General features: G+C 40.8%; 1 protein-coding gene across 1 annotated transcript in view; it reads left to right on the top strand.

The window, feature by feature from the left end:
• The window catches only part of PKD1L3 (polycystin 1 like 3, transient receptor potential channel interacting), a 78,545-nt gene that overhangs the window by 52,260 nt on the left and 170 nt on the right, over positions 1-26,115 (top strand). Inside the window, exons 22-31 of the mRNA XM_070386759.1 lie at positions 3,001-3,100; positions 4,871-5,011; positions 6,114-6,299; positions 14,936-15,251; positions 16,147-16,280; positions 20,492-20,616; positions 21,380-21,540; positions 22,820-23,030; positions 23,468-23,569; positions 25,226-25,357. Coding sequence (XP_070242860.1) covers positions 3,001-3,100; positions 4,871-5,011; positions 6,114-6,299; positions 14,936-15,251; positions 16,147-16,280; positions 20,492-20,616; positions 21,380-21,540; positions 22,820-23,030; positions 23,468-23,569; positions 25,226-25,357 — 1,608 coding nt within the window. The remainder of the gene's footprint in view (positions 1-3,000; positions 3,101-4,870; positions 5,012-6,113; positions 6,300-14,935; positions 15,252-16,146; positions 16,281-20,491; positions 20,617-21,379; positions 21,541-22,819; positions 23,031-23,467; positions 23,570-25,225; positions 25,358-26,115) is intronic.

Genomic DNA, 26,115 nt, shown 5'->3' with positions numbered 1-26,115 from the left:
CCATATGTCTGTTTTTGTGCTAGTGTCATGCTGTTTTGATAACTGTAGCTTTGTAGTATTGTCTGGAGTAGAATGACTAAAGTATTGATAATACTAAACGCTGGTGAGGATGCAGAGTACCTGGGAACTCGCATTCATCAGTGGTAGAATGTGTAGAAACGTAAAAATGGCATAGCCACTTTGGAAAGCAGTTTGCCAGTTTCCTGCAAAATTAATACAGTTACCATACAACTTAGTAATTTCATTCCTAGGTATTTTCCCAAAAGAAATAAAACCCTATATTCACACAAAACTCTGTGAATATTTATGGCAGCTTTATTCATAATTGCCAAGAATGGAACTTTCTTGGCAGTCCAGTGGTTAAGATTCCACACTTCCACTGTGTTAGGCACAAGTTTGATCGCTGATCAGGGAACTATTAATAAGATGCCACATGGTGTGGCCAATAATAATTGCCAAGGATGGAACCAACTCAGATACCCGTCAACTGCTAAATGGATAAACTGGGGAGCATCCGTATGGTAGAAGACTGCTCATCAATGAAACAAACTACTGGTATGTGTAATGACATGGATGACTCTCAAATGTCATATTGTACATGAATCCTAAGTGAAAGAAACCTGTTCCCAAAGCATACTTTCGTTTCCATTTATATGACAGTCTGCAGAAAGCAAAAACTACATGGATGGAGAATCCATCAGGAGTTGCCAGAGATGAAGGCTGGAGAAAGGGTTAGCCACAAAGGGGCAGCATCAGGGAATTTTTGGATGATGAAACTGTAAGGTGTATTGATTAGTGGTGGATACTCAGTTCTATGTATTTGTCATAAGTTACAGAATTATGCACCAAAAAGAGTGGGGTTTAAGTATGTGTAAATACTTTTTTAAAGCTAAAAAAAAAACTTTGTTATTTCAATGACCGCCCCCCCCACCGCAAAAAAAAACCTTGTAAAAAGCTCCTCTTCACCAGTCAAATAAATTAGAACAATAAGATTCAATTTTGCTTTTAACAGTGGCAAAGAAAAACAAATGAATACACAGTGATTTGCATTGTGTATGTGTGTTTCCGTTTGCCAGGGAAAAATGGGCACTTAATGCTGGCTGAGGAACATTAGGCAGCATATACAGTTAAAGCCTTCAAATTCTACATTCCTTTGCTGAATTCCACTCCTAAGGGTCTCCTGAGAAAATTCAGAGAGGTTTGTAATGATAAAATTGACAACAATTTAAATGTTCATGAATAGTTCATTGCTTAATGTGTTATAAGACAGCCATATCTGTGTAATAGGATACTAAGCAACCATTTAAAATGTTATAGAAAATGTAATGATGTGGAGAACTAGCTCAGTTGAAGACAAAAATAATTAATGGATGGCTCAGACAGTAAAGAATCAACCTGCCAATACTGGAGACCAGGTCTGATCCCTGGTCTAAGAAGATCCCCTAGAGAAAGAAATGGCAACCCACTCCAGTATTCTTGCCTGGGAAATTCCATGGACAGAGGAGCCTGGCGGGCTACAGTCCATGGGATGGCAAAGAGTCGGACATGACTGAGCAACTAACACTTTCACTTTCCAAATTTTTAGTTTCTTAAAGTCTCTAAATTTTTTCAAACTTTTTATAATAAATGTATATCAGTTTTTAAAAGTCAGAAAGTATAAAAAGAGGAACAGAAGAGATAGAAAACCAATGTGTTAGCTTAGTTATCAGTATTGCTACAGAGAGAATTTGGTTGAACTCCTATGGCTCAGCTGGTAAAGAATCTGCCTGCAATGTGAGAGACTTGGGTTCAATCCCTGGGTTAGGAAGATCCCCTGGAAAAGGGAAAGGCTACCCACTCCAGTATTCTGGCCTGGGGAATTCCGTGGACTGAATAGTCCATGGGGTTGCAAAGAGTCAGACACGACTGAGCAACTTTCATTTCACTTATGGCTAAGTGTAGTTGTTTTTTTTTTTTTCACTGTGCTGGGTCTTAGTTGCAGCACACAGGATCTTTCGTTACGGTGCATGGAACTCTCTAGTTGTGGTGCGTGGGCTCAGTAGTTGTAGCACATGGGCTTAGTTATTCTGTGGCATATGGGATCTTAGTTCCCCGACCAGGGATCAAACCCAAGTCCCCTGCATTGCAAGGCAGAGGGACTTAACCACTTGACTACCAAGGAAGTCCATCAAGTGTACTTTTTAGTAATTTCCCAGTGGTGCTACTGGTAAAGAACCCACCTGCTAATCCTGGGTAGATGTAAGAGATTCGGGTTCAATCCCTGGGTCAGGAAGAGAAGGACATGGCAGCCCACTCCAGTACTCTTGCCTGGAAAATCCCATGGACAGAGGAGCCTAGTGGGCTGCAGTCTGGGGTCGCACAGAGTCGGACACTGAAGCAGCTTGGCACGTCCACCTCAGGTCTAGTCCTAGAGACCGTCCACTAGAAGGCAACTTCAGGTCTGCAGAGCACACACACCTGCAATCGTCCCCTCACAGCAAGGAGTGCGGCAGTGGGCCAGAAATAATTACTCTTATCCTCTGTTCCCTGAGGATTGGAGGACTTCCTCCTCTCCAAGGAAATTTAAGGAGTGGTGGTGGAGGAGGGGTACTTGTTTCCCCTAACAGAGGCTTACTCTGTTCTAAAACTCCATGCCTTCTTCAGCAGAACTGGCACTTTGAAAAGCATAGCTTCTTCAGTCTTGCTCATCAAAGTTGTTCCAAAGACAGGTGTTACTGAACAATTTATACAAAGCATCACAAATCATTTGATAGTTTAGGTTTTCCTAGCCAAGTAGATTAAAGACTACAGGCAAAAATATAAAGATTAACATGTCAGCCATGTCTTTGTGGTTATGCAGAAATAACTATGAAATTACTTAATCCTGAGTGTTCCATAAATATAAAGAGCCAGCTGACTGAGATGTAGCAGTCATGCCCACCTTCACCTCTGTCGGTGCCGCCTTCTTGGATACTGTGATATCTGCTCATTATTAGTGCCTCCTCTGACTTTCCTGTCTAGGTGATCTTCCTCACGCTGTTCTACTCACTGATGCTGAACAGGCTGCCACAACTTCACAGAGAGAAGGAACATCAAACCAGGAGGATCTTGGCACTCTGGGGTAATTCAATTAATCCTTCTAACTAATATCTCATTTTGCAAAGAGCAAATTGTACATCAGAACAGTGCACTCCCAGCCACCTCACTGACTAAGACAAATTTATCCACTCAGGGATCTGGTCTCTAACCAGCCATCGTGCCTCCTCCCTGACCCAAGACCAACCAGTGGGTCATCAGAACTCCTTATGGTCCATCCCTCCGGAGGTCACTCAGAGCTTCAACTCTCCCCTATATTCCAGATTCCTTCCTCGTGTTTCTAGCCTGGAGCCCCACATGCTGTTTCCAGCTGCTCACCCTCTGTATCTGGATGCCTACGGCTATCTCAAACATGCCCCAAGCAGAATTATTTGCCTGCCCCACAAATTCACTTCTTTACTGTTTTCTCATTTCGGTTAATTAATATCACCACTGGCTGTAAACTAAGAATAATCCTAAATCCCACTCCCAACTCAATCACCAAGCCTGAGGAAGTCTGAATAAAACTGACTAGAGCCACTCATTTCACACAGAAGAAACTCACAAAAGGTGGCCGAAAAGCAAATGGCAGAAAAATTAACACAACATTCTGTTTTCAGCCAGGCTGCACCGCATGTGTGATCTTAGTTTACTGACTAGGGATAGAACCCATGCCCCTCTATGGGGAAGTCCCTTAACACAACATTTTAATCATGCAAGAAATGCATGCCTTGCTTAGAGACACATTTTTTAATGAAATGCATAGGAGAATAAACTCCAAAATTTAGGATTAACTATGAAGAAGAGAAAGAAGGGATACCATGAGAGAGGTGCACAGCATGTTTTATCTCAGCTGCCACTTATTTCTTAAGCTGAGTGGTGGACAAGCTGCTAAGGGGTTGGCATCTTATTCCTTCTGAGATTAAAAAACTAGTAATCTGACTTCAAACTGCCTTCCCAGTCCTCCTTTCATTTCTCCATCTCTTGAATTGCTGTTCCCTCTCCTAAAGTGACTTTTTTTCTTTCTTACCTCATCTTTATCCATCTAGAGAATTCTGACTCACTTAAAACAAATGTCCTATGTCACTGCCTCTGGGCCACCTTCTCTGAATTCCTTGAGGTTAATTTTCCCTCCAGTGATCCCTCAGCACTTGGTTCCTACAGGCTGACATGTTTTAGGTCATATTCTAACTCCCTCTCCCCATCTTGATTTACATGTCTCTAGATTCTTCTGCCCACAGTGTGGTCTGGAGAACAGCACTGGCATTTCCTGGAATTGTCAGAAATTCAGGCTCTTAGGCCTCACTCCAGAAACTGCATTTTAACACAATTCCAGGTGATCCCCCCTGCCCGTTTTACAGTGAGAACCACCACTCTGGAACAGAACTCCCATTGGGTAATCCACTGACAAAACTGTTTGGTTCTAGTCCAAGATACGTAGAGAAATTGAGAATAAGCCTTTAGAAACATTTATAGCAATTGGGCAGACTAATTTTAGGCCTATTGAATCTAATTTTCAAAATGGGGCTTCTATTTTTAGGCCTCTATTTTGTGTCATTTTACTTTTATTTTGTAGGCCTCTGTTCTGTGTCAGTTTCTAGTTTTTACTGTATTTTACAAAAGTGTTAGTCCCTGATGGATTGGAAATCTTTTTCTAAGTCTTTGATGGTAGTTTGGGAAGAATTGCTTGTGTAACTTCTTTTCTCCATTTCAGCATTTAATAGGAGATACCCATAGTAGATGCTCAGCAGATGTTGATGAATAACTACTTAATGAAATATAACCTTTTTTTGGCCTGCATTTGAATTTTTGACAGCAAGATGTCCTTCTTCATTACCCGGTTCAAGAGATAAGAACAGCTCCATCTATGTAGCCCCCACTATAAACAGTCCAGTTAAGCGCCCAGAAAGAACCTTGAAAGAGAAGAAGTTCTTCAAGTTGACAGGAGATGTTTTAGGTATGGAGAGGAGACGGTAACATGTTGATACATCAACACATTTCCCAGCAAGGAAAGGGGGGGGTGAGAATAAAATGGAAAATCTAGAAGGCGGGGAAAGTATCTTAAAGTATTCACCTCAAAACATTCTGAAAAAAAAAAAAAAAACATTCTGGATGCTATTAAATAAGGCTGTACGGTGCATGGAGGGACTCCTGAACTTATGATCTAACTGTGTGCTTGAGGAAGTCACTTCCTCTGTCTGCAGAATGTAATCGTGAAACTTGGTCAGCATCACAGGGTGGAGGGAAAATGAATATGCTTTGAAAAATAGCTGTCCTGTAAGTACAAGGTCCAACACATCTAGTGTTTGGGTTATTGGATCCTCTGGACCAAAATAGACAAATTCTGTTTTCATCATATGAACAGAGACAATCGATAGATAACTGGGGATGGGAAGAGACCGAGGGAGTTGTTTGGGGGGTCATTTAGACCTTAGAACTAAAATAAAGCATTTTTTTGGTGGGGGATTTTATGTATCTCAAGTATAATTTCTGAGCAGTGGCAAAAGAATTCTGGGAAGGTATATATACATATCTATTGCTACACATACAGGTATCACTAGGAGCCAAATGCTTTGGCTTATCTCTGACCATTATTAAGTTGAATCATGTGAAAGTGCCAATTTTTGACTGTTTTTGACCTGTGAAAGTCTATATGCATAGGGAAAAATGAAGAAAAACATATAGAGGATTTTTCTTTTTTTTAACATGTGTGGAGGATTTTTTTAAATTGAAGTATAGTTGGTTTATAATGTTCTGCCAATCTGCTCTACAGCAGGGTGACTCAGTTATACGTGTATATATATACACATTCTTTGTTTATATCCTTTCCATTATGGTTTGCCCCAGGAGACTAGACTTCGCTCCCTGTGCTGAACAGTAGGACCTTGGTGTTTATCCATTCGACACGTGGTAGTTCGCATGTACCAACCCCCAAATCCCAGCCCACCCCCTCCCTCTCCCCTCCCCCTTGGCTTCCATAAGTCTGATCATACAGAGAATTTCAAACAAATGAAATTTCAATTTCAAATTCACCTATGATTTTCTCACTTCTGTACTAGCACAAATCCTTTTCCTTACCCTGTTGATGACTACAGTCTACTCGACGCAGAACTCCAATAGATTTTACCTCCGTCAAGCTATCCACAAGAGCTTTTCTCAGCGTTTCTCAGAGATCAAACTTCTTAAGCATTTCTACACCTGGGCCAATAGCACCCTCCTTCCCAACCTGTACGGGGATTACAGAGGTAAGACCACAGTCCAGGGGCCCAGCCCTGCAAATGTGGGATACAGTTGGTTTTCCACATGCCCCTACAGGAACCATTAGAACACTGGAGAAAGTTTCGCTGGCTGTGTCAATATGACTGCACCTCTGTGGGCACCCAAAGCTCTACTCCCAGGGACCCATCTAAGCAGTTTCAGGTTTATGTCTGTTCACCCAAGGGTGATCAGTCCCCGAGGGCTGATTCCCACTGAAGAGTCTCACTAGAGGCTGATAAACAAAGTTGAGAACTTATTCACTTACAGCATGAGAAGTAACTGAAGTGGTTCTTGGGGTCAGTTGCCTCCTTGTGAAGGAAGGAACCACATGCAGCTGAAGTTTGTTCTCTAAGCCCAGATGTAATCAGAAAGATCTCACACCAGGGTGACCTTTTGCTATATTGCCTGATATGCAGTCATTCCTTTGTGATGTGTGACTTTTCTTGGTTGGTTATCTAGTTCAATTCCATGAATGTCTAGTGAATAACTGGTGTACTGGGAACTGTCCTAGGAGCTAATGATAAAAAGATGGGTATTATGTGGTTTGTACCCTCAAAGAACCTCACCATCAAGAGGAGTTAGTATGAATGCTTCTTCATACTTCAACCAGGTACCAATGCTTTGTCGTATTATAACTTTGTGTCTTATTAAGTGAGTTGTGTTCTGGAAATTGCTGCATTCATTAAACTCAGGATTGGTGCCTTTCTGTTGAGATTTGAAACATCTCCTAAATTCCTGAAAAAAAAAATCTGAGTGATGTGTAATCTGAGTAAACATATATACTCTTTTCTTTTTTAATTAAATTTTATTGGAGTATAGTTGACTTACAGTGTTGGAAATGTTGGTTTCAGGTATACAGTAAGGTGAGTCAGTTATGCATATACATATATCCACTCTTTAGATTCTTTTCCTGTATAGGGCATTACAGAGTACTGAGTAAAGTTTCCGTGCTATACAGCATGTTCGTATTAGTTGTCTGTGGTATACATAGTAGTGTGTATATGTCAGTCCCAATCTCCCACTTTCCCCTTTGGTGACCATGAGTTTGTTTTCTATATCTGTATAGTCTTTTCTTAAACGTGTGTCCTTTCTAAGTTGCTTCAGTTGTATCTCACTCATTGTGACCCTATAGACTGTAGCCCACCAGGCTCCTCTGTCCATGGGGATTCTCCAGGCAAGAATACTAGAGTGGGTTGCCATGCCCTCCTCCAGGGGATCTTCCCAACCTAGGGATCGAACCTGCATGTCTTATGTCTCCTGCACTGGCAGGCAGGTTCTTTACCACGAGCACCACCTGGGAAGCTCTTAATGTGTACATGGTGCATGTAAGAGATTTTGCAGGTGGCAACTCCTTTGCATTGCATGTTCTTTCTAGCTGAGTTTCATTTTTATTTTATGGCTGTGCTGGGTCTTTTTTGCAGCACATGGAATCTTTGTTGCTGCACCTGGGCTTTCTCTGTAGTTGCAGTGCAAGAGCTTCTTGTTGCGGTGGCTTCTCATGTTGCAAAGGGCTCTGGATGCACGGTCTAGACTAGATGCAAAGGCTCAGAAGCCACATCCTTGCTCTCTACTTACCAGCAATGTGTTTCTGGTGAATCACTCAACTTCCTGTGCCTCAGTTTCCCCGTCTATACAATGGGGATAAATCTTAGGATCTATCCTTTAAGATTGATGTGAAAATTTAAAACTTAGTATATCTAAGTGCTTAGAACAGTGTTGGGCACCCAATGGGTCTTAGCTATTAATTTTTTTTTTTTTTGGCTGCACTGGGTTTTCACTGCTGCGAGCAGGCTTTTCTCAAGTTGCGGCAATCTGGGACTACTCTCTAACTGTAGTGCATGGGCTTCTCATTGTAGTGGCTCCTCTTGTTGTGGAGAATGGGCTCTTAACACACTGGCTTCCGTAGTTGTGGCTCCTGGGCTCTAGAGCACAGGCTCGATAGCTGTGGTACACAGGCTTCATTGCTCCGAGGTATGTGAAATCTTCCTGGACCAGGACTGAACCCATGTCCCCTGCATTGGCAAGCTAATTCTTAAGCATTGGGCCACCAGGGAAGTCCCAGTCTTAGCTATTATTAATGGGGCAGTTGGAGCTCTGGTTCTTCTAGAACCAGAGAGGTTACAGGAGTTACCTGGAACATATTAAGGAAGAGCAACAGCAATCTGAGATGTAGATAAAGAAATAGAATTAAGTAGATAATACTGATAGACATTTAGATTGTTTCCAATCTTCTACTGTTAACAACAGTACTATTAAATATCCTTTTTCATATATAATTTCACTCGTGCAAATATATCTGTAAGATAAGTACCTTGAAAAGACTGGATAAAACTGTATATTCAGCTTTCCCTCCACCATGGAGCTATGCAGAGGTTCAGGTGCATTCAAGATTCAGTTCCACCGCCATGGCTTAGGAAGGCATTGCTGCTGGAGGTATAATGGGCGTTAATACTGCTCTGCAAGAGGTGCTGAAGACCACCCTCATCCACGATGGCCTAGCACGTGGAATTCGCGAAGCTGCCAAAACCTTAGACAAGCACCAAGCCCATCTATGCGTGCTTGCATCCAAGTGATGAGCCTACATATGTCAAGTTAGTGGAAGCACTGTGTGCTGAGCACCAAATCAGCCTGCTTAAGGTTGACGACAACAAGAAACTAGGGAAATGGGAAATAGCCTAGTCCAGTGTCAAAACACATCTGGGAAGAATCTTTTTGGTAAGATATAAAATTCCTCTTGCAGCAATTTAAACTTGTTTTTTCTCTTGTGACTTTCTTCTCAGATGGAAAACCATTAATCTCACAGTTCTGTAATTGCATACTTTTTATTTAAGGAGTACACAGGGAGGCTACCTTTGAAGGTTACATCACCCCTTACCTTCCTCTTACCTTCTTTAGAACCCTTGGCCCTTTGATAACTACTGTAAAACTCTCCCTGCCGGATTGTCTAACATAATCTTTTTCTTTCATGTTAAAACATTTTTTTAATAATTAAAACATGAATATGGAGAAAAACAGAATATACCACAAGGTATGTTGTGCAAGTCTCCTTTATCTCCTGATCCCCCTTCTGTCTTTCTGAGAGGCAACCTCATTCCCAATTGATTATACAGGCATACCTCACTTTATTGCATTTTGCTGTACTACATTTCAGAGATACTGCTCTGTCTGTTTAACAAATTGAAGGTTTGGGAACCCTGTGTCAAGCAACTTCATTTGTGCCATTTCTTCAACAGCATTTGCTCACTTTGTGACTCTGTCACATTTTAGTCATTCTTGAAATATTTCCGCTGTTTATTATGTTTATTACGGTGAGCTTGTGATCAGTGATCTTGGATGTTACTGTTGCAAAAAGATTATGACTTTGAAGGCTCAGATGATGGTTAGCATTTTTTTTAATAGAAATAAAGTACTTTTTTAGCAATTAAGCTTGTAATTAAGGTATATACGTTGCTTTTTTAGACATAATGGTATTGTATACTTGACAGACTATGTTTCAATCTAAACATAACTTTTTTTCTTTTTGGCCATACCACATGACTTGCTAGATCTTAGCACCCAGACCAGGAATTGAACCTGGGTGCTGGCAATGAAAGTGCCAAGTCCTAACCACTGGACAGCCATGGAATTCCCTAAACATAACTTTTATATGCCCTGGGAAACCAAAAAATTCCTGTGACTTGCTTTGCAGCAGTGGTTTTAAACTAAACACATAGTACCTCCAAGCTATATTTGTAAATTCTTTCAGAGGTAATCTGTACATTTGCAAATACATTTGATGATAAACAGCATCCTGCTATAAACACTGTCATGCATTTTTGCCTCTTCCCCTTAGGTTGCCTAGAGATGGTTCCATCAGCATATGTAAAGCTGTCCCTTTCTATGTTTTATTCATTTACTGTATAGTATGCCATTGCATGGATGTACCATAAATTGTATAACCAACTCCCTATTGATAAACATTTAGATTGTTTCCAGACTTCTACTATTAACAATAGTCCTATTATTAATATCCTTGTACATACATAATTTTATACCTATAAGTACCTTGAAAAGACTTGATAAAACTGTATATTCATTTTTTCATTTAAAAAGCTATTGCCAAATTGTCCTCCTCAGTTGTACCAATTAACATTTCCATGAGCACCGTGTAAGATCTGCCCACGTCCCCAGCAGTTCACCATACAGGTAGCTCTGAAATACACGGAAGGTTTGCAACTGCACTGACAAGAAAATGCAAGTCAAAACTACACTGAGGAGACATTTTTCACCTCTCACAGGGACAAAACTTACCTCTGCTCTTGCCCTTCTTCATTCCATTTTCCCCATATTGTTTTTCTTTTTTTTTTTTTTTCTTTTAACATATAAATGTGTTTTTTCCCTGTTCAAAAGCTCCCAATGGATTCCATCAGACTTAAAGCTTAAACCCTTTCTAACGCTTACTCTAGGGCCTTCCCCACTCAGGGCTGCTGCACCTGCCTCTGTTCCTCTCCTAACCTCATTCTGCCCCTCATTCAGTCTCCTTCAGCCACACGAGCTTCTGTGCTCTCCCTAACCAGGCCACACACACTCTTGCTTCAGTGCCTTGGAACTTGCTCTTACCCTTACTGATGTCTGCATCGGGTTCTCCAGACTTTGTTAGGGTCTCTCTCATAATCCACTCCAGTATTCTTGCCTGGGAAATCCCACGGACAAAGGAGCCTGGAGGGCTACAGTCCGTGGATTTGTAAAAGAGTCGGACATGACTTAGTAACTAAACAGCAAATTCTCATAAGCCACCTCCTCAGAGAAACATCTAATCACCCCTGTGAATAAACGTAGCACTGCTCCCTTCCCACAGGACACTGTCCCCTCATCCTACTCAGCTTTTCTTCATAGCACTATTATTACCTGAATATTGTTTGGCCATTGCCTGTCTGCCTCCCTCCTCAAATGTGAGTGCTCTGTGGACAGGGACTCTCTCGCCCACTGCTGTGCCTAGCACCTAGAATAGGACCTGGTGTATGAGCACTCAGTACACACTGACGGAGACAATGAATGAATGAGTGTCATTCTATAACCTTTGCCTGTTTTTCATTGGGCTGCTTGGTTTTGTTTGCTTGCTTTGATAAATGGGAGCTTTTTATATATTATAAAGAGCTTATTTAGTTGTAGATAGAGGTTTAGATATTTATACAAAAAATAAGTATTTACAAAAATTTAGAGAATGGCTAGCATATCAGTAGCTTAGCTGATAAGCTGTTGACATCTTACCTGGCAGTGTAATATGCTTTTCTGTTCTCATCTTCATTTGTATCCCTCAGTTCAGTTCAGTCGCTCAGTCGTGTCCGACTCTGCAACCCCATGAACCGTCACAGGACGCCAGGCCTCCCTGTCCATCACCAACTGCCGGAGTCTACCCAAACCCATGTCCATTGAGTCAGTGATGCCATCCAACCATCTCATCCTCTGTCATCCCCTTCTCCTCCTGCCCTCAATCTTTCCCGGCATCAGGGTCTTTTCAAATGAGTCAGCTCTTCGCATCAGGTGGCCAAAGTATTGGAGTTTCAGCTTCAACATCAGTCCTTCCAATTAATACCCAGGACTAATCCCTCAGTCATATTAAATTTTCTTCATATAATTCTTGTACATCTTGTTAGGTTTATCTTTTGTTTCCTATGGTAAATAAGATTTCACTATACTAACTAGTGTTTGAATATATGAAGGCTGTTGATTTTACTATATTTAGTACCCAGATACCTTGCTGAATTTTTTTTGGTAAGAGTTTTTAGGTTGATTCTCTTTTCTCCCCAGCTTTATTGAGGTACAATGGAGACATTGAAATTGTGTATGTATTTAAGGTATACGTGATGTTTTGATATGAGATATGTGAAATGATTACCACAATCATACTAATCAACACATTCATCTTTTCACATAGTTACGGGCTTTGTTTTTGGTATGATAAGAACTTTTATTCTCTTAGTAAATCTCAAATATATATCACTATTGCTGTTAACTTTAATCTATAAACTGTAATCATGCTATACATTAGATCTCCAGGACTTATTCACTTTAAAATTGAAAGCTTGTGTACTTTCACATCCACCCATCCTCCTTGCCACCCCAGTCCCTGGTACCCACCGTTCTGTCTGGTTCTATAAGTTTGACTTTTTAAAGTTCCACTTATGAGAGATCATACATGCTTCTTTGTTGGCTCATTTTGTATCTTCACTTTTGTGAACAATCCTGCTATGAACACAGGAGTGCAGATGTGTCTTCAAGATGGTGATTTTATTTCCTTTCCATATATATAGCCAGTAGTAAGATTGCTGGATCATACAGTAGCTCTATTTTTAATTTTTTTAGGAACTTCCATGCTGTTTTCCATAATGGCTGTAACCAGTTTACATTCCGATTAATAGAATTCCTTTCTCCAAATCCTCATCAACACTTGTTATTTCTTGTCTTCCTGATGATAGCCATCCTGATAGGTATGAGGTGATATCACAGTGCAGTTGTGATTTTTGTATATCCCTGTGGTTAGTGAGTTTTACATATACCTGTAAGTCATTTGTATGTCTTCTTTAGAAAAGTGTGGTTTGTTTATTTTTTGGTATTGAGTTGTATGAGTTCTTTATGGATTTTTTAACGCCTTGTCAGATACATAGTTTGCAGATATTTTCTCCCATTTCATAGGTTTACTGTTTCCTTTGCTATGCAGAAACTTTGTTGTTTGATGTACTCCCACTTGTTTGTTTTTGTTGCCTAAACGTTTATAGTGTCATATCCCCCCCCCAAAATTGTCAAGACCAAGTGTCAAGAAGCTTTTTCTGTTTTCTTGTAGGAGTTTTGTAGTTTTAGGCCTAAGGTTTAAGTTGTTGATCCTATGGAGCTGATTTTTTGTATATGGCATAATAAAAGGGTTCAGTTGCATTCTTGTGCATGTGGAGATTGATTTGCTTCCCCCTTCCCTATTTGGATGCCTTGTAGTTCTTTTTCTTGCCTAACTTGGCTGGTTGGGACTCCCAGTATTGTGTTGAATAGACATGGTGAATAGGCATCCTCGTCTTGTTCCTTATCTTAGAGGAAGAGCTTTTAGTTTTTCACAACTGAGTATAAAATTTAGCTGTGAGCTTGACATATATGGCTTTTATTTTCTTGAAGTACATTCCTTCTTCCCTAATTTGTTGAGTTTTTTTCATGAAAGGATGTTGAATTTTGTCAAATGCTCTTTCTGTGTCTGTTGAGATTATAAATTTTTAATCCTTCATTATTTTAATATGGTGTATCACATTTGTTAGCTTATGTATTTTGAATCATCCTTGCATCCCAGGGATAAATCTCACTTGACTGTCGTGTGTGACCCTTTCAAGGTGCTGTTGAATTTTGGTTTTCTAATATTTTGTTGATATGCATAGCATCTTTTTCCATGCTTCTATTTTCAGCCTATGTGTACCTTTAAAGCTTAAGTGAGTCTCTTATAGACAGCATATTGTTGGATCTTGTATTTTTTTTCCATTTAACCACTCTGTGTCTTTTGACTGGAGAATTTAGTCATTTACATTCAAAGTAATTATTGATAGGTTACGCTTAAAACTGTCATTTTGTTCATTTTCTGATTTGTAATTCCTTTGTTCCTCTCTCGTTGTCTTTTGTGATTAATTTTTTGTAGTGGTAGGCTTTGATTCTCTCTCCCTTTATCTTCTATGTATCTACTATAGCTTTTGTTTTGCAGTTACCATAGTGAAGTCAAGTGAAAGTCGCTGTCATGTCTGACTCTTACAGTCCATGGAATTCTCCAGGCCAGAACACTGGAGTGGGTAGCCTTTCCCTTCTCCAGAGGATCTTCCCAACCCAAGGATCAAACCCAGGTCTCCCACATTGCAGGCGTATTTTTTACCAGCTGAGCCACAAGGGAGGCCCAAGAACACTGGAGTGGGTAGCCCATCCCTTCTCCAGCGGATCTTCCCAACCCAGGAATCTAACCGGGGTCTCCAGCATTGCAGGCTATTCTTTACCAACTTAACTATCAGGGAAATCCGTAAGGTTACCATAAGGCTTACATAAAACATTTTACATTATTACTATAAGTTATTATTTTAAGCCAATAACAACTTATCTTCATCACATACAAAAACTACACTCTAATTATCCCTTTTATGCTCTTGATGTCACACTTCACTTCTTAATGTTTATCTAGATCATTGTCTTCTTCATTTATTTATTTGGCTACATCCAGTTTTAGCTGCAGCAGGCTTTCTTCGTTGTGTCACGCAGGATCTTCAGTTGCTCACACACTCTCTAGTTGTGGTGCAAGGGCTCATTGCGGCACGTGGGCTTAGTTGCTCTGCAGCGTGTGGGGTCTTAGTTCCCCTACCAGGGATCAAACCTGCGTCCCTTGCATTGCAGGGTGGATTCTTAACCACTGGGCCACCAGGGAATTCCCTCATTATATTTTACAAATTGCGATAATTTCATATCCTTTTAAAAAATGTTCATATCTTATTTCTTTTGCTTATCTGATTATATTAGCTAGCTAGCAACTCCAGAAATGTTTTTAAAAATATTGGTGAAAATAGGCCCTTTTTTTGTTACTAACTTACTAAGGCAATTTTTTTAATGGCTGCCTGTATTCTCTCACTAGGATTTATTACTGATGGAAACTCCTTTCTTTTGGGCAATGTTCTACTTCGTCAGATTCGCCTTCCTGGTGCCACATTCTTTCCAACTAAACCATCTCTCCGAGAACAAGTGAAGCCATCTCACCAAGTTCAGGAGGATACAGAGAACTATGGGGTTAACTGGGGGCCCCCTGATATAAACAACACGAAATCGGACACGATCTGGCATTATCAGAATCAGGAGGCACTGGGTGGCTACCCCATTCAGGGAGAATTTGCCACTTACTCTGGAGGAGGGTATGTTGTGAGACTTGGAAGAAACTCCAGTAATGCACACAGGTGAGTGAACCTGAACAGGAGGTCCAAGATATTTGCTGGAATTAAGGACCCTTTTGAGTAGTTTTGACAGCCACTATTATGCTAATATACTGTGTATGGCACTGGTAGACACTTTTATTTTAGATTTTTAAGGAAATGTATCTTTAAGTTTAAAAATTCCTTTTCAACCTCAAACTAAAGGTATATTTTGGGTTGCCATTTTGCCAAATCTCCTTCCTTTTCTCATCTGGAAAAACACATCAGTTTCAGTTCTAGCTGCAGTTAAACTCAACTCTAGCTTCAGCAAACTGTATTCAAATAAGGGGAGACACCACGTCTTGAACAATCCAAAATTAAAATGCCAAAATTAAATTGCCAGAGTTAGAATGGTGTTATATACAAATCCTGAGTCTTTGTCATGATGTATGAAAAAGCCCAAATTAAAATGATTATCTCTTCACTGAAATTCTCAGCAAGAAACTAACTTCTCAAAAACAACAATGCCAACCAAATGGCATTTTGACTGCTTACACCTAAATAGCTTAGTTAAAAGTAGTACTTTTCAAATAGAAGTGATTGACACTGTATTATTAGCTATTTCATGAATCTTCATTTTTAGATATTATCTAAAATGTTTTTAAAAGATACTAGTCTAAAATAATTAATTTTGAAGGAAAATTCTCAGCTGAGGTAAAATTAATTCTACCTCAGACCTTAAATGCCAAATACCTTTTCTTGAACATTTAACTTTGGTGTGAATACCGGTGAAAGTTTGGGCATTAGTAAGCATTTTACAGGTGATTGGTAAATGTCACTTCTCACCTCCTCTGTGAGTGATACTAGAAAGGCCAGAGCATTTTCCTCCTCTGCAGAGTTCAGTGGAGAATATAGCTGGCCTGTCCTTCTGTTTTTCCAGAGTTCTACAGCAACTTGAACAGAGCCAGTGGCTAGACCATTGCACCAAAAGCCTTTTTGTGGAATTTGTGGTCTTCAATGCTAATGTGAACCTGTTCTGTGTAGTGACCCTGATTTTGGAGTCCAACAATGTAGGTATGAAGGCCTCTTCTCTCTTCCCTCTGTGACATGGGTATACACTAAAGGCCCCATTTCTTTATCTTATGTCATTAAAAGAAATTATTTAAAACTATTGCACATAATTTTGAAAGTCAGACAATTTCAAGGCAAAAACTAGAAGGCCTCTCTTCATCCTCACTTCATTCCTACTCTCCAGAGGCAGATTTAACTGATTCTTTGGTATTTAAAAATTACTTTAAAAATGCAGCATGCTTATTAAATATGTCATTAATCTTCAGTTTTAGATAGTCTCTTTTTGGGGGGCGGGGGGAGCGTTGTGCTGGGTGTTCAGTGCTGCAGGTGGCTTTCTCTAGTTGGAGTGAGCGGGAGCTATTCTGTGTTACAGTGCCCGGGCCTCCTCTTGTGGTGTGGTGGCTTCAGTAGTCGTGGCGCACAGACTCAAGCGCACAGGCTCAAGAGCACAGGCTAAGTAGTTGTGCTCGGCTAGTTGCTCTGCGGCATGTGGAAGCCTCCTGGAATAGGAATCGAACTCATGTCCCCTGCATTGGTAGGTGAATTCTTATCCACTGTACCACAAGGGAAGTCCCAATAGTATCTTCTTATGATGATAATCCAACTGTTTTATACCCACACATACCCCAACATACACACACATAAAAACTTTCTCCCAATAGAGTAGTTATCATTCTCCCAGTATAGTAATGTAACTTATGACTAATATTTCTATTACAGTGATTATATGAATATTTTCTAAGTATGAGCCTGATGGCTCAGTTGGTCAAGAATCTGCCTGCAATGCAGAAGACTCAGTTCAATTCCTACGTCAGGAAGATCCCCTGGAGAGGGAAATGGCAACCCACTCCAGTATTCTTGCCTAAGAAGTCGAATGGACAGAGGAACCTGGTGGGCCAGTTCATGGGGTTGGAAAGGGTTGGATACCACTGAGCAACTAAACCACCAACCTCCGTGTATTATGATTAAATATCTTTTCGCTTACAATATTTTTCCCTAGAGTTTATAGTTACTTCTTTTTCTTTTTCACTTTCTTGGTTTTACATGCATCTATCATTGATTCACCTCCAGACTCTTCCTAGAAGTAAAAATTTCATTCTGTTCAAAACTATCAAGTAACTTATCATTTTGTCTTTTCCTTAGAAACATCCTCTCTCAGGCCTACTATTCTGTTGGTATAGTCCAGATTGGTTATTTTCTAGGCCTGCTTGAGAGCTTTTTGAACTTGGACTCTCCTTTCCCTGTCTCCTCTCTTCTCTGTTGGATCAGCTTTCTCCTAAATCCCATGTCTTCCCTTCTTGGTTTACTTTCTCATTTTGCTGGAACACATCCAGCCGGTATGTTTGTTGGTAACTTCCTAGAAATGAGTAAGGGAAGTAAATTTTCTTAAAGCCTTCAGTTCAGTCGCTCAGTTGTGTCTGACTCTTTGCAACCCGATGAACTGCAGCATGCCAGGCTTCCCTGTCTGTCACCAACTCCCGGAGCTTGCTCAAACTCATGTCTATTGAGTTGGTGATGCCACAAACCGTCTCATCCTCTGTTGTCCCCTTCTCTTCCTGCCTTCAATCTTCCAGCATCAAGGTCTTTCCCAAAGAGTCAGTTCTTCTCATCAGGTGACCAAAGTATTGGAGCTTCAGCTTCAGCATCAGTCCTTCCACTGAATATTCAGGACTGTTTTCCTTTAAGATTGACTGGTTTGATCTACTTGTTGTCCAAGGGACTCTCAAGAATCTTCTCCAACACCACAGTTCCAAAGCATCAATTCTTTGGCACTCAGCTTTCTTTATAGCCCAATTCTCACATCCATACATGACTACTGGAAAAACCACAGTTTGACTAGACAGACCTTTGTTGGCAAAGTAATGTCTCTGCTTTTTGATATGCTGTCTAGGTTGGTCATAGCTTTTCTTCCAAGGAGCACACGCCTTTTAATTTCATGGCTGCAGTCACCATCTGCAGTGATTTTGGAGCCCCCCAAAAAGTTTTTTTTCTGCCATCACGTTTGGTTGGTCAATCATTTGGCTGGATACAGTAGTTTTTCAGAGTTTTTAAAAGTTTAGCTCCACTATCTTCTAGCTTCTTATACTGTATTAACAAGTATGATGATCCCTTTACTCCCAAAAGCTTTTAGAGTAATCTTTTTGTCCCCAGAGTTAGGAATGGAGTTCACAGTGTGTCCTTTCATCTGGAAATGTATCCCTTAAGTTCTAAGAGATGTTCTTGCATTTTTCTATTTTTTTCTTTTTTCTGATATTCTTAGCATTTTGATGTTGGAATTCATAGATGGAGCCTCAGATTTCCTCATGTGTTTGCTTCATTTTCCATCCTTCCCTTCTGATTTCTGAGCAATTACTTCAATTTCCAAACCACTTTTGGAATATTTTGATTTCTAAAAATTGTCCTTGTTTCTTTTTCATAGTTTCCTACTGTTCTTTTTGGATGCAATATCCTCTTCACTAAGGATATTACAGGTTTATGGTTTTTTCTGCTCCTTCAAGGCTTTCTATAATTCCTCTGAGCTTCTTTTTTTTTTGGTGTTTTGATCTCCGGTTTTCAATGTTAGAGATTCAAGTGTCCTGTCATATTTAAGAGGGAGGCAGTAAAACCAAGTAAGTGCTAATTAGAAGCACCATGTGCATGGACAGAACTAGTCAGGTAGTATCTGTCCTTTTAGGGAGCAGTTTGCAGAGAGAAGACCCCTCCATTCTCCTGCCTTGAGGATGTAAGCCTTTAAGACTCCTCAGAGCCAGTTAAGGGAAGGGGAATGGGAAGGGTCTCACCATGCAATATTTAAACTTTCTTTGAATTCCCTTTTCCAGTGCACTACTACTCACAGATATTCCTGGTGTCCTGAGTTCAGATTCTCTCTGACTAAACGTTACTGGGAAGGCAGGATGGATAGTAAATAACGTGGTTGTAAAGGGGAGAGAGGAAATCTGGGTTTTAACTGTTTATGTCCAGACTTACGATTCTGTTAGTTCTGTTTGAACTTCTACCTTCTGAGGTACCTGATGGCTCCAGTTTCTCAGCCTTTGTGGGGTTTTATGCTAAGAACCAGCTGCCTTCTGGGTTTCCTGTGCTGCTGGCTTAGGTTTCAGCTTTCTTGAATCTTCTCAGGCAATGTCATTCAGCTGTTTTCCAGTTCCAGGCTCATCTGCCCACCTCCTCTTTATCTTTGGGTCGTTTTTTTTATTCCTTTACTGTCAGTGGCATTTTGGAAGGGATTAGAGGGACACTGGGTATGTTCAGTTCCTCCCCATTTAACAGGAAGTCTGCCCTAATTCTCCTTCCTTTCCCCTCTCCCCCATAATTTGCCCACAAGTGTCCTATGACCATTAAGTTTTACTTCTAATCAGAATTGTTTTCCTCCCAGGCCCACACACAGTAGACCACTTCTGCTACTTGTTTCAAAATGAAACATGAAAGCTTCCCAAGAGTCTTCTTAGGGTTTTTAACTACTCAAAAACTAGGGGTAAAATAAACATGGGGAAAGTCCTGGCTTTCCCCATGAGAGCTAGCTATGTAAGGCAGGAATTCCTTTTGTTCTTAAATGTACTTCTACTACAAGAGGTGCATCTTAGTTCTAGTATTTAGGGGCTTTATGAAAAATTTATATCTATAAACATTTCATGATCTTATAAAGCTTTTTGGTCTGTCTTCATAAACATCTTGAGTATGCAGGGTATACTGTCAGTATTCATGGGATAATGTTAGTGCTTTACATATGGTAAGTGCCTAAATTTGGAAAGGTTCAAATCTTTTTCATCATACTAATTTCTGAAATGTATTTTTAAAAGCTTTAACAAAGGTACCACGCTTCCATTTAATTCCATTCACCCCACACTTTACATTGCAATCATCAATTATCTGAAACATCATTTTGCAACAGTACTGCTGGTCAGTTTGTTTCTGTAGCCATTCTGACTTGGTAAGAGTGAAACCTGTTAACAGCTGTTAAGACACTCTCCTCTATGTGGGATCAACAGTATAATCCTGACTTTCAGTGCAATCCACACATTCTTCCAGCAGCTGTGCATACATGATCCCATTTAATATTCATGACAGTTCTAGAGGAAATACTAAGTGACATGTAGAGACTCAGGAAAATTTGAAACGGATGGTCCAGGAACACTTGGGGTTATCCGAAAGAGAGTTGGAAGGGCAGAAGGCAAATTTAAAGGCTCCTAACTCCAGGTGTTCTTTCTTATTCTCAGGTGCTTTCTTCACCTCCATGAGACTGGACGTTTTAACTTCCCTTCAGATATCAAGGAACTTTGCCTGGTCTGTCACATCACAAGTCATCTACTATCTACTGGTCTGTTACTATGCCTTTGCACAGGTGAACTGAAAATATTAGATGTAAGAAATTCTGTGTTGCCAGGTATTACTTGGAGAACCACAGTGAGCTGCTTTTAGGATTATGGCCATGATTTTGGTCCTTTCCGGAAGACTGAGTTCAGTCAAACCTACTGGCTTTCCACCAAGTAGTTCAGTTTTCTAGAGTTAAAAAATTAAGTTTATAGAAAGAATTTTTTGTACAGTTATATGATCCCTATCTGGGGCTTCCCAGATGGCGCTAGTGGTAAAGAACCCACCTGCCAACACAGGAGATGTTAACAGACGCAGGTTCCATCCCTGGGTTGGGAAGACCCCCTGGAGGAGGGCATGGCAACCCACTCCAGTATTCTTGCCTAAAACTCCCATGGACAGAGGAGCCTGACAAGTTGCAGTCAGATGCGACTTAGCACACACATGACCCCTATATAAGCTAACACTCAGATGACTGCATCCAAAAGGCATTTCTTAGGCCACACGCAATATTTTGTTTTCAGGGTTTTAATTCATTGAGAAACTTTATTATTAAGTTTACACAACATGATGAATGTATACAATTACAGTTGTTTTAAGGAAGGCCAACTCTTCTCTAAGTGGCAGCTCTGAATGACTACAAGGCAGAACTGAGACCAGAACTGATTGTGTCCAAGTTAGGGATCTGAAAGGTCCCTGGCTGAGTGCTTTCCCAGAGTTCATAACACTTCATTGGGAAAAGACCTAGGTAATCTTTCAGGCAAGCAATAGTGACTGTGGTGTCTTATGTTTAGGGTCGCCAGTTGAAACAGCAGAGGTGGAGGTTCTTCATGAGGAAAAGAAACCTTCTAGATATGAGCATAATCCTCCTTAGCTTTGTCATCTTGGGACTTGACCTGACACTTATTTCTCTACATAAAAAACACATGGTACAATACCATTATGACCGGGACAGGTAAGAGGGACCCTGAGGGAGCAAAGGATATTCTCACTTGATGCTCAGAATTTACTGGCTACACAAGTATTCTTTCAAACTCCCCTCTTCCTCTCTGCCGGATCTCTATTTGTATAATATCACAGTTAAACACAGACTACTGTCCACAGTGAAGAACACAACTAACTAGAAACTGGTAACTGCTAATTACATATGAAAAGCTCTTCTGCCTTCATAGTACTTAGGTACATGTTAACCTAGGATAATAAATTTCACATAGCAAGGGCCTGGAATTGGGTCATTTTGCACCTTGGCCAAGGAATGAAGTCCTGACATGACACATGATCATTCTTTGAATAGAACCACAACACATGGAACACCTCTAAATCCAAAGAGGGCTGCCTTCTGGGAAGGGATGTTCATCCTTTAGCTCATCCTTACCAAGCAGCAGTCTGATGCCCCTTTGGGGTACCCTCTCTGGTCTTTCTCGTGGGAAAGACAAAGTATGTCATTTCCCAAAGTACTGCCACGTGGTGCTTGTCTAACCTTTCAGTGCTCAACAGCCCAGTCTGCAGATCTGTTAAGTCTGAGGCGGTGTCCCAGGAAGGCCTTATAGAGGGTTATTCGTGCAGGGACAGTGGTGTAGTGTGCAGTTTGAATGGTGTTGGCACCGAGGTCCTGCCTGCTGTGTGGCACTGCCTACATCTTATCACAATAAAAGTGCCAGTTCACTCATGTCTGTGGAGGTCTTTCCAAGTAACCTAGTTGCTGCAACGTAAAATTATCAATGCATCTCTCACATAACTACAGAAACCAACCACCCCTTACTTCTATAGTTTAATCATCTCTCTACTCAGCACTGTTAAATCTATTAGAGGATCAATTACCACTGTTAGAGAACAACATAGGATTAAAGTGTTACAGAAAACAGACTGGCATTATTATACATCTCGTTAGGTTAACACATCTCTTCTGAAAGGAGAGATCTGAAACTAGAGCAGTGGTGGAGGCTGGCCCCGATTCTTGATAACTCCAGACTCAGGATAGATAGGATGAATCAGGAGTAACCAGCTAGAGGCTGCATTCCAAGGTTTCTACAGCACTGCTCCCAGTCGAGTATGTGGCCTTGTGCCAGTGTGCTCACATCCACGGGAAGCCACACTGGAAAGAAGCGTTCTCTGCCAACAAGAATGGGACTTACAGAGCTGCTGCACTTGAGCAGGAGGAGCCCTGGAGACACTGACATCACAGGAATTGATGGCACAGACTTCATACTGAGTGTCTGCTTTCCTTGGTACAGGTTCATCAACTTCTATGAGGCAGTTAAAGTCAACTCAGCTGTCATTCACCTCATGGGTTTCCTAGTTCTTTTGGCAACAGTTCAGCTATGGAGCCTGCTGTATCAAAACCCCAGGGTGCAGGTCATTGGCAGAACACTCAGCAGAGCCTGGGATGAGGTCGTGGGCTTCTTGCTGGTCATCTTGATCCTGCTGACAGGCTACGCCATTGTGGTAAGCACCCGTCCTAGTGTGTTGTCCTGAGTGCTGTGGTCTTGGAGTACACGCTGCTTCCTTAGAAAAGGTTGCTAAATGGAAAGTCACGGTCCAAGCTGGCAGTGTTTTGGAGAAGATAGTAAAGAGCTGGTTTTAGTTGTGTTATGTCCGTATTTAACCAGCAGTATTATAAGCTCAAGACATTTCTCTCATCTTTAAAATGGGGATAACATTTTAACTCACAAGATATGAAAGTCAAGTAAATTTATATGAAAACACTAATCACAAAGGAATTCTGTATAGTTTTTAGGCACAGTAATTTGAATGGCTGCTAAGGATATTCTTTAATTTCCATTCCATTGGGTCTACATTGACCTCATCATTATAACCATCTCAGGACCCAAACTGCAGCCCCCTCTGCTGCTTGCCAACCCCACCTGACTGTTCTTTTTCAGTTTAACCTACTGTTTGGATGGAACATCTCCGACTACCGAACTTTTCTCAGTTCAGCAGTAACTGTTGTCAGTCTCCTCATGGGAATCTCTCATCACAAGGAGGTAAAAAAAAACTCTCTTCCTGGTTTCCTTGCAGAATTATGTTTGGTTTAATACATCAAACGAGAACTGCTTATAAAAGCAACCTCTGCTGTACCATTACATGCTGGAAAAGGGAGAAATTTAGAACCTTTGCCATCATTTTATGGCAGCTTTTGAGTGGCTGTTATCTCCTTTTCTAACCACATAGTCCCACATACCTCATTTCTTGTATCCTCAATCTTACTGCCAAAGACACAGGGCTCTCATACTTAAGACAAAATAACATGATTGCTGCTGCTTTCTCAATAGCCTTTTGAAGTGTACAGCTGGAAATGACCTGAAATAATTAGGGAGGTACATTTCCACAAAGAATTACAGTATTTATGTTTACAAATACTAATGTCACAGATCTTCTGAAGGAGATCAGCCCTGGGATTTCTTTGGAAGGAATGATGCTAAAGCTGAAACTCCAGTACTTTTGGCCACCTCATGCGAAGAGTTGACTCACTGGAAAAGATTCTGACGCTGGGAGGGATTGGGGGCAGGAGAAGGGGATGACAGAGGATGAGATGGCTGGATGGCATTACTGACTCGATGGACGTGAATCTGAGTGAACTCCGGGAGTTGGGGATGGACAGGGAGGCCTGGCGTGCTGCGATTCATGGGGTCGCAAAGAGCTGGACACGACTGAGAGACTGAAATGAACTGAACTGAATGTCACAGAGGGGTGTCATTTCCCCCCAGAAACTACCTACACAAATCCCTATTTGACATAAAAAATAAAGTAGGAAACCCAGATGAGGTTTTGGGTCCCCAAAACTAGCATATATAGATTTGATCAGGGAGAAAAAACTCTCTGATTCCAATTCAGATTAGTGAAACTGGCAAGATTTTGATCAAAGCTTATCATTCTGATATCCTATGTTAAGAATAGAAATTGCATGGAATAGCAGAGACCATCTCCATTATCATTTCTGGTTTCTATGTATTCTTTCAATACACTCTTGCTATTCCTCGAAGCTTCTGTATTTAGATGTATTTTCTAGATTTGCCAAAACTCACAAGGGCTTTGAGTCTATTTATTTAGCTGCACAGCTTGTGGGATCTTAGTTCCCCAACCAGGGACTGAACCTGGGCACACAGCAGTGAAAGTGCAGAAAGAAAGAAAGAAAGGTCAGTCAGTCATGGCTCTTTGCGACCCCATGGACTGTTGCCTACCAGTCTCCTCAGTCCATGGAATTTTCTAGGCAAGAGTACTGGAGTGGGTTGCCACTTCCTTCTCCAGGGGATCTTCCCAACCTGGGGTTTAAATCCAGGACTCCCGCGTTGCAGGCAGACGCTTTACCATCTGAGCCACCAGGGAAGCCCATGAAAGTGCAGAGTCATAAGCAATGCACTGCCAGGAAATTCCCATGAGTCATTACTACAACTTACCTGTTATCTTCTTGTGGAAGCCCCGAAGGCATAATTATTTATATACTCTTAGAGTCAGTCACTCTTGCTCTTCTGTCCACTCAAAAGTATTTTCCTTTTTAGTATTTTTGCTTTTCTAGTTTCCACCAGGCAGAAGTATTTTCTTATGTGAATATATCCAAAGTATTAGCACATATTTTACATTTTTAAAGCAGAAATTAAACTATCAGTGTTTAAACCCAAAGTGTTCCATTGTCTTTTCAGGTTACTGCTGTAAACCCAGTCCTGGGCTCCTTTCTTATCTTCACCTATGTTGTTTTGATGGTACTTGTGATCATTAACCTTTTCGTTTCTGCCATTTTAATGGCCTTTGGTAAAGAAAGGAAATCCCTTAAGGTAAGTAACTCAGTAACTAAGCTATAAGCTGTATCATGATTTTTTATCCCTGGAAAAGCTCAGATTTAGCTCTTCTTAAGATTATAGATTGATATAACACACGGTATCAGCATATTCCCTTTATTAGTCTCCATACTGCTGTCAACCATTTTACTAGGAAACCCAATTTACTAAAAGTACATTATTCCAGTAGTCATGTATGGATGTGAGAGTTGGACCACAAAGAAAGCCGAGCGCTGAAGAATTGATGCTTTTGAAATGTGGTGTTGGAGAAGACTCTTAACAGTCCGTTGGAGGGCAAAGAGACCAAACCAGTCAATCTTAAAGGAAATCAGTCCTGAATATTCATTGGAAGGACTGATGCTGAACCTCCAATACTTTGGCCACCTGATGCCAAGAATGGACTCACTGGAAAAGACCATGATGCTGGGCAAGATTGAAGGCAGGAGGAGAAGGGGACGACAAAGAATGAGGTGGTTGAATGGCATCACCAACTCGATGGACATGAGTTTGAACAAGCTCCGGGAGTTGGTGATGGACAGGGAAGCCTGGTGTGCTGCAGTCCAGGGGGTCACAAGAGTTGGACACGACTGAGCGACTGACATTATGTTCTATATCCAGTGTCCTAAAATATCTGGTTCTCAACTGTTAAGTAGCAGAAACACTGCTGACAAGGCCTGACAATAAACCATTAAAGGAAACTATCTTTATATCTACTTTTAAAAATTACATCTTTGATACTTTTTCCTTCCAACATT

Source organism: Bos mutus, chromosome 18, assembly GCF_027580195.1.
Source record: "Bos mutus isolate GX-2022 chromosome 18, NWIPB_WYAK_1.1, whole genome shotgun sequence".
Classification (NCBI taxonomy): domain Eukaryota; kingdom Metazoa; phylum Chordata; class Mammalia; order Artiodactyla; family Bovidae; genus Bos; species Bos mutus.
Note: the sequence above shows the minus strand (reverse complement) of the source record. Positions and strands in the feature narration are given on the sequence as shown.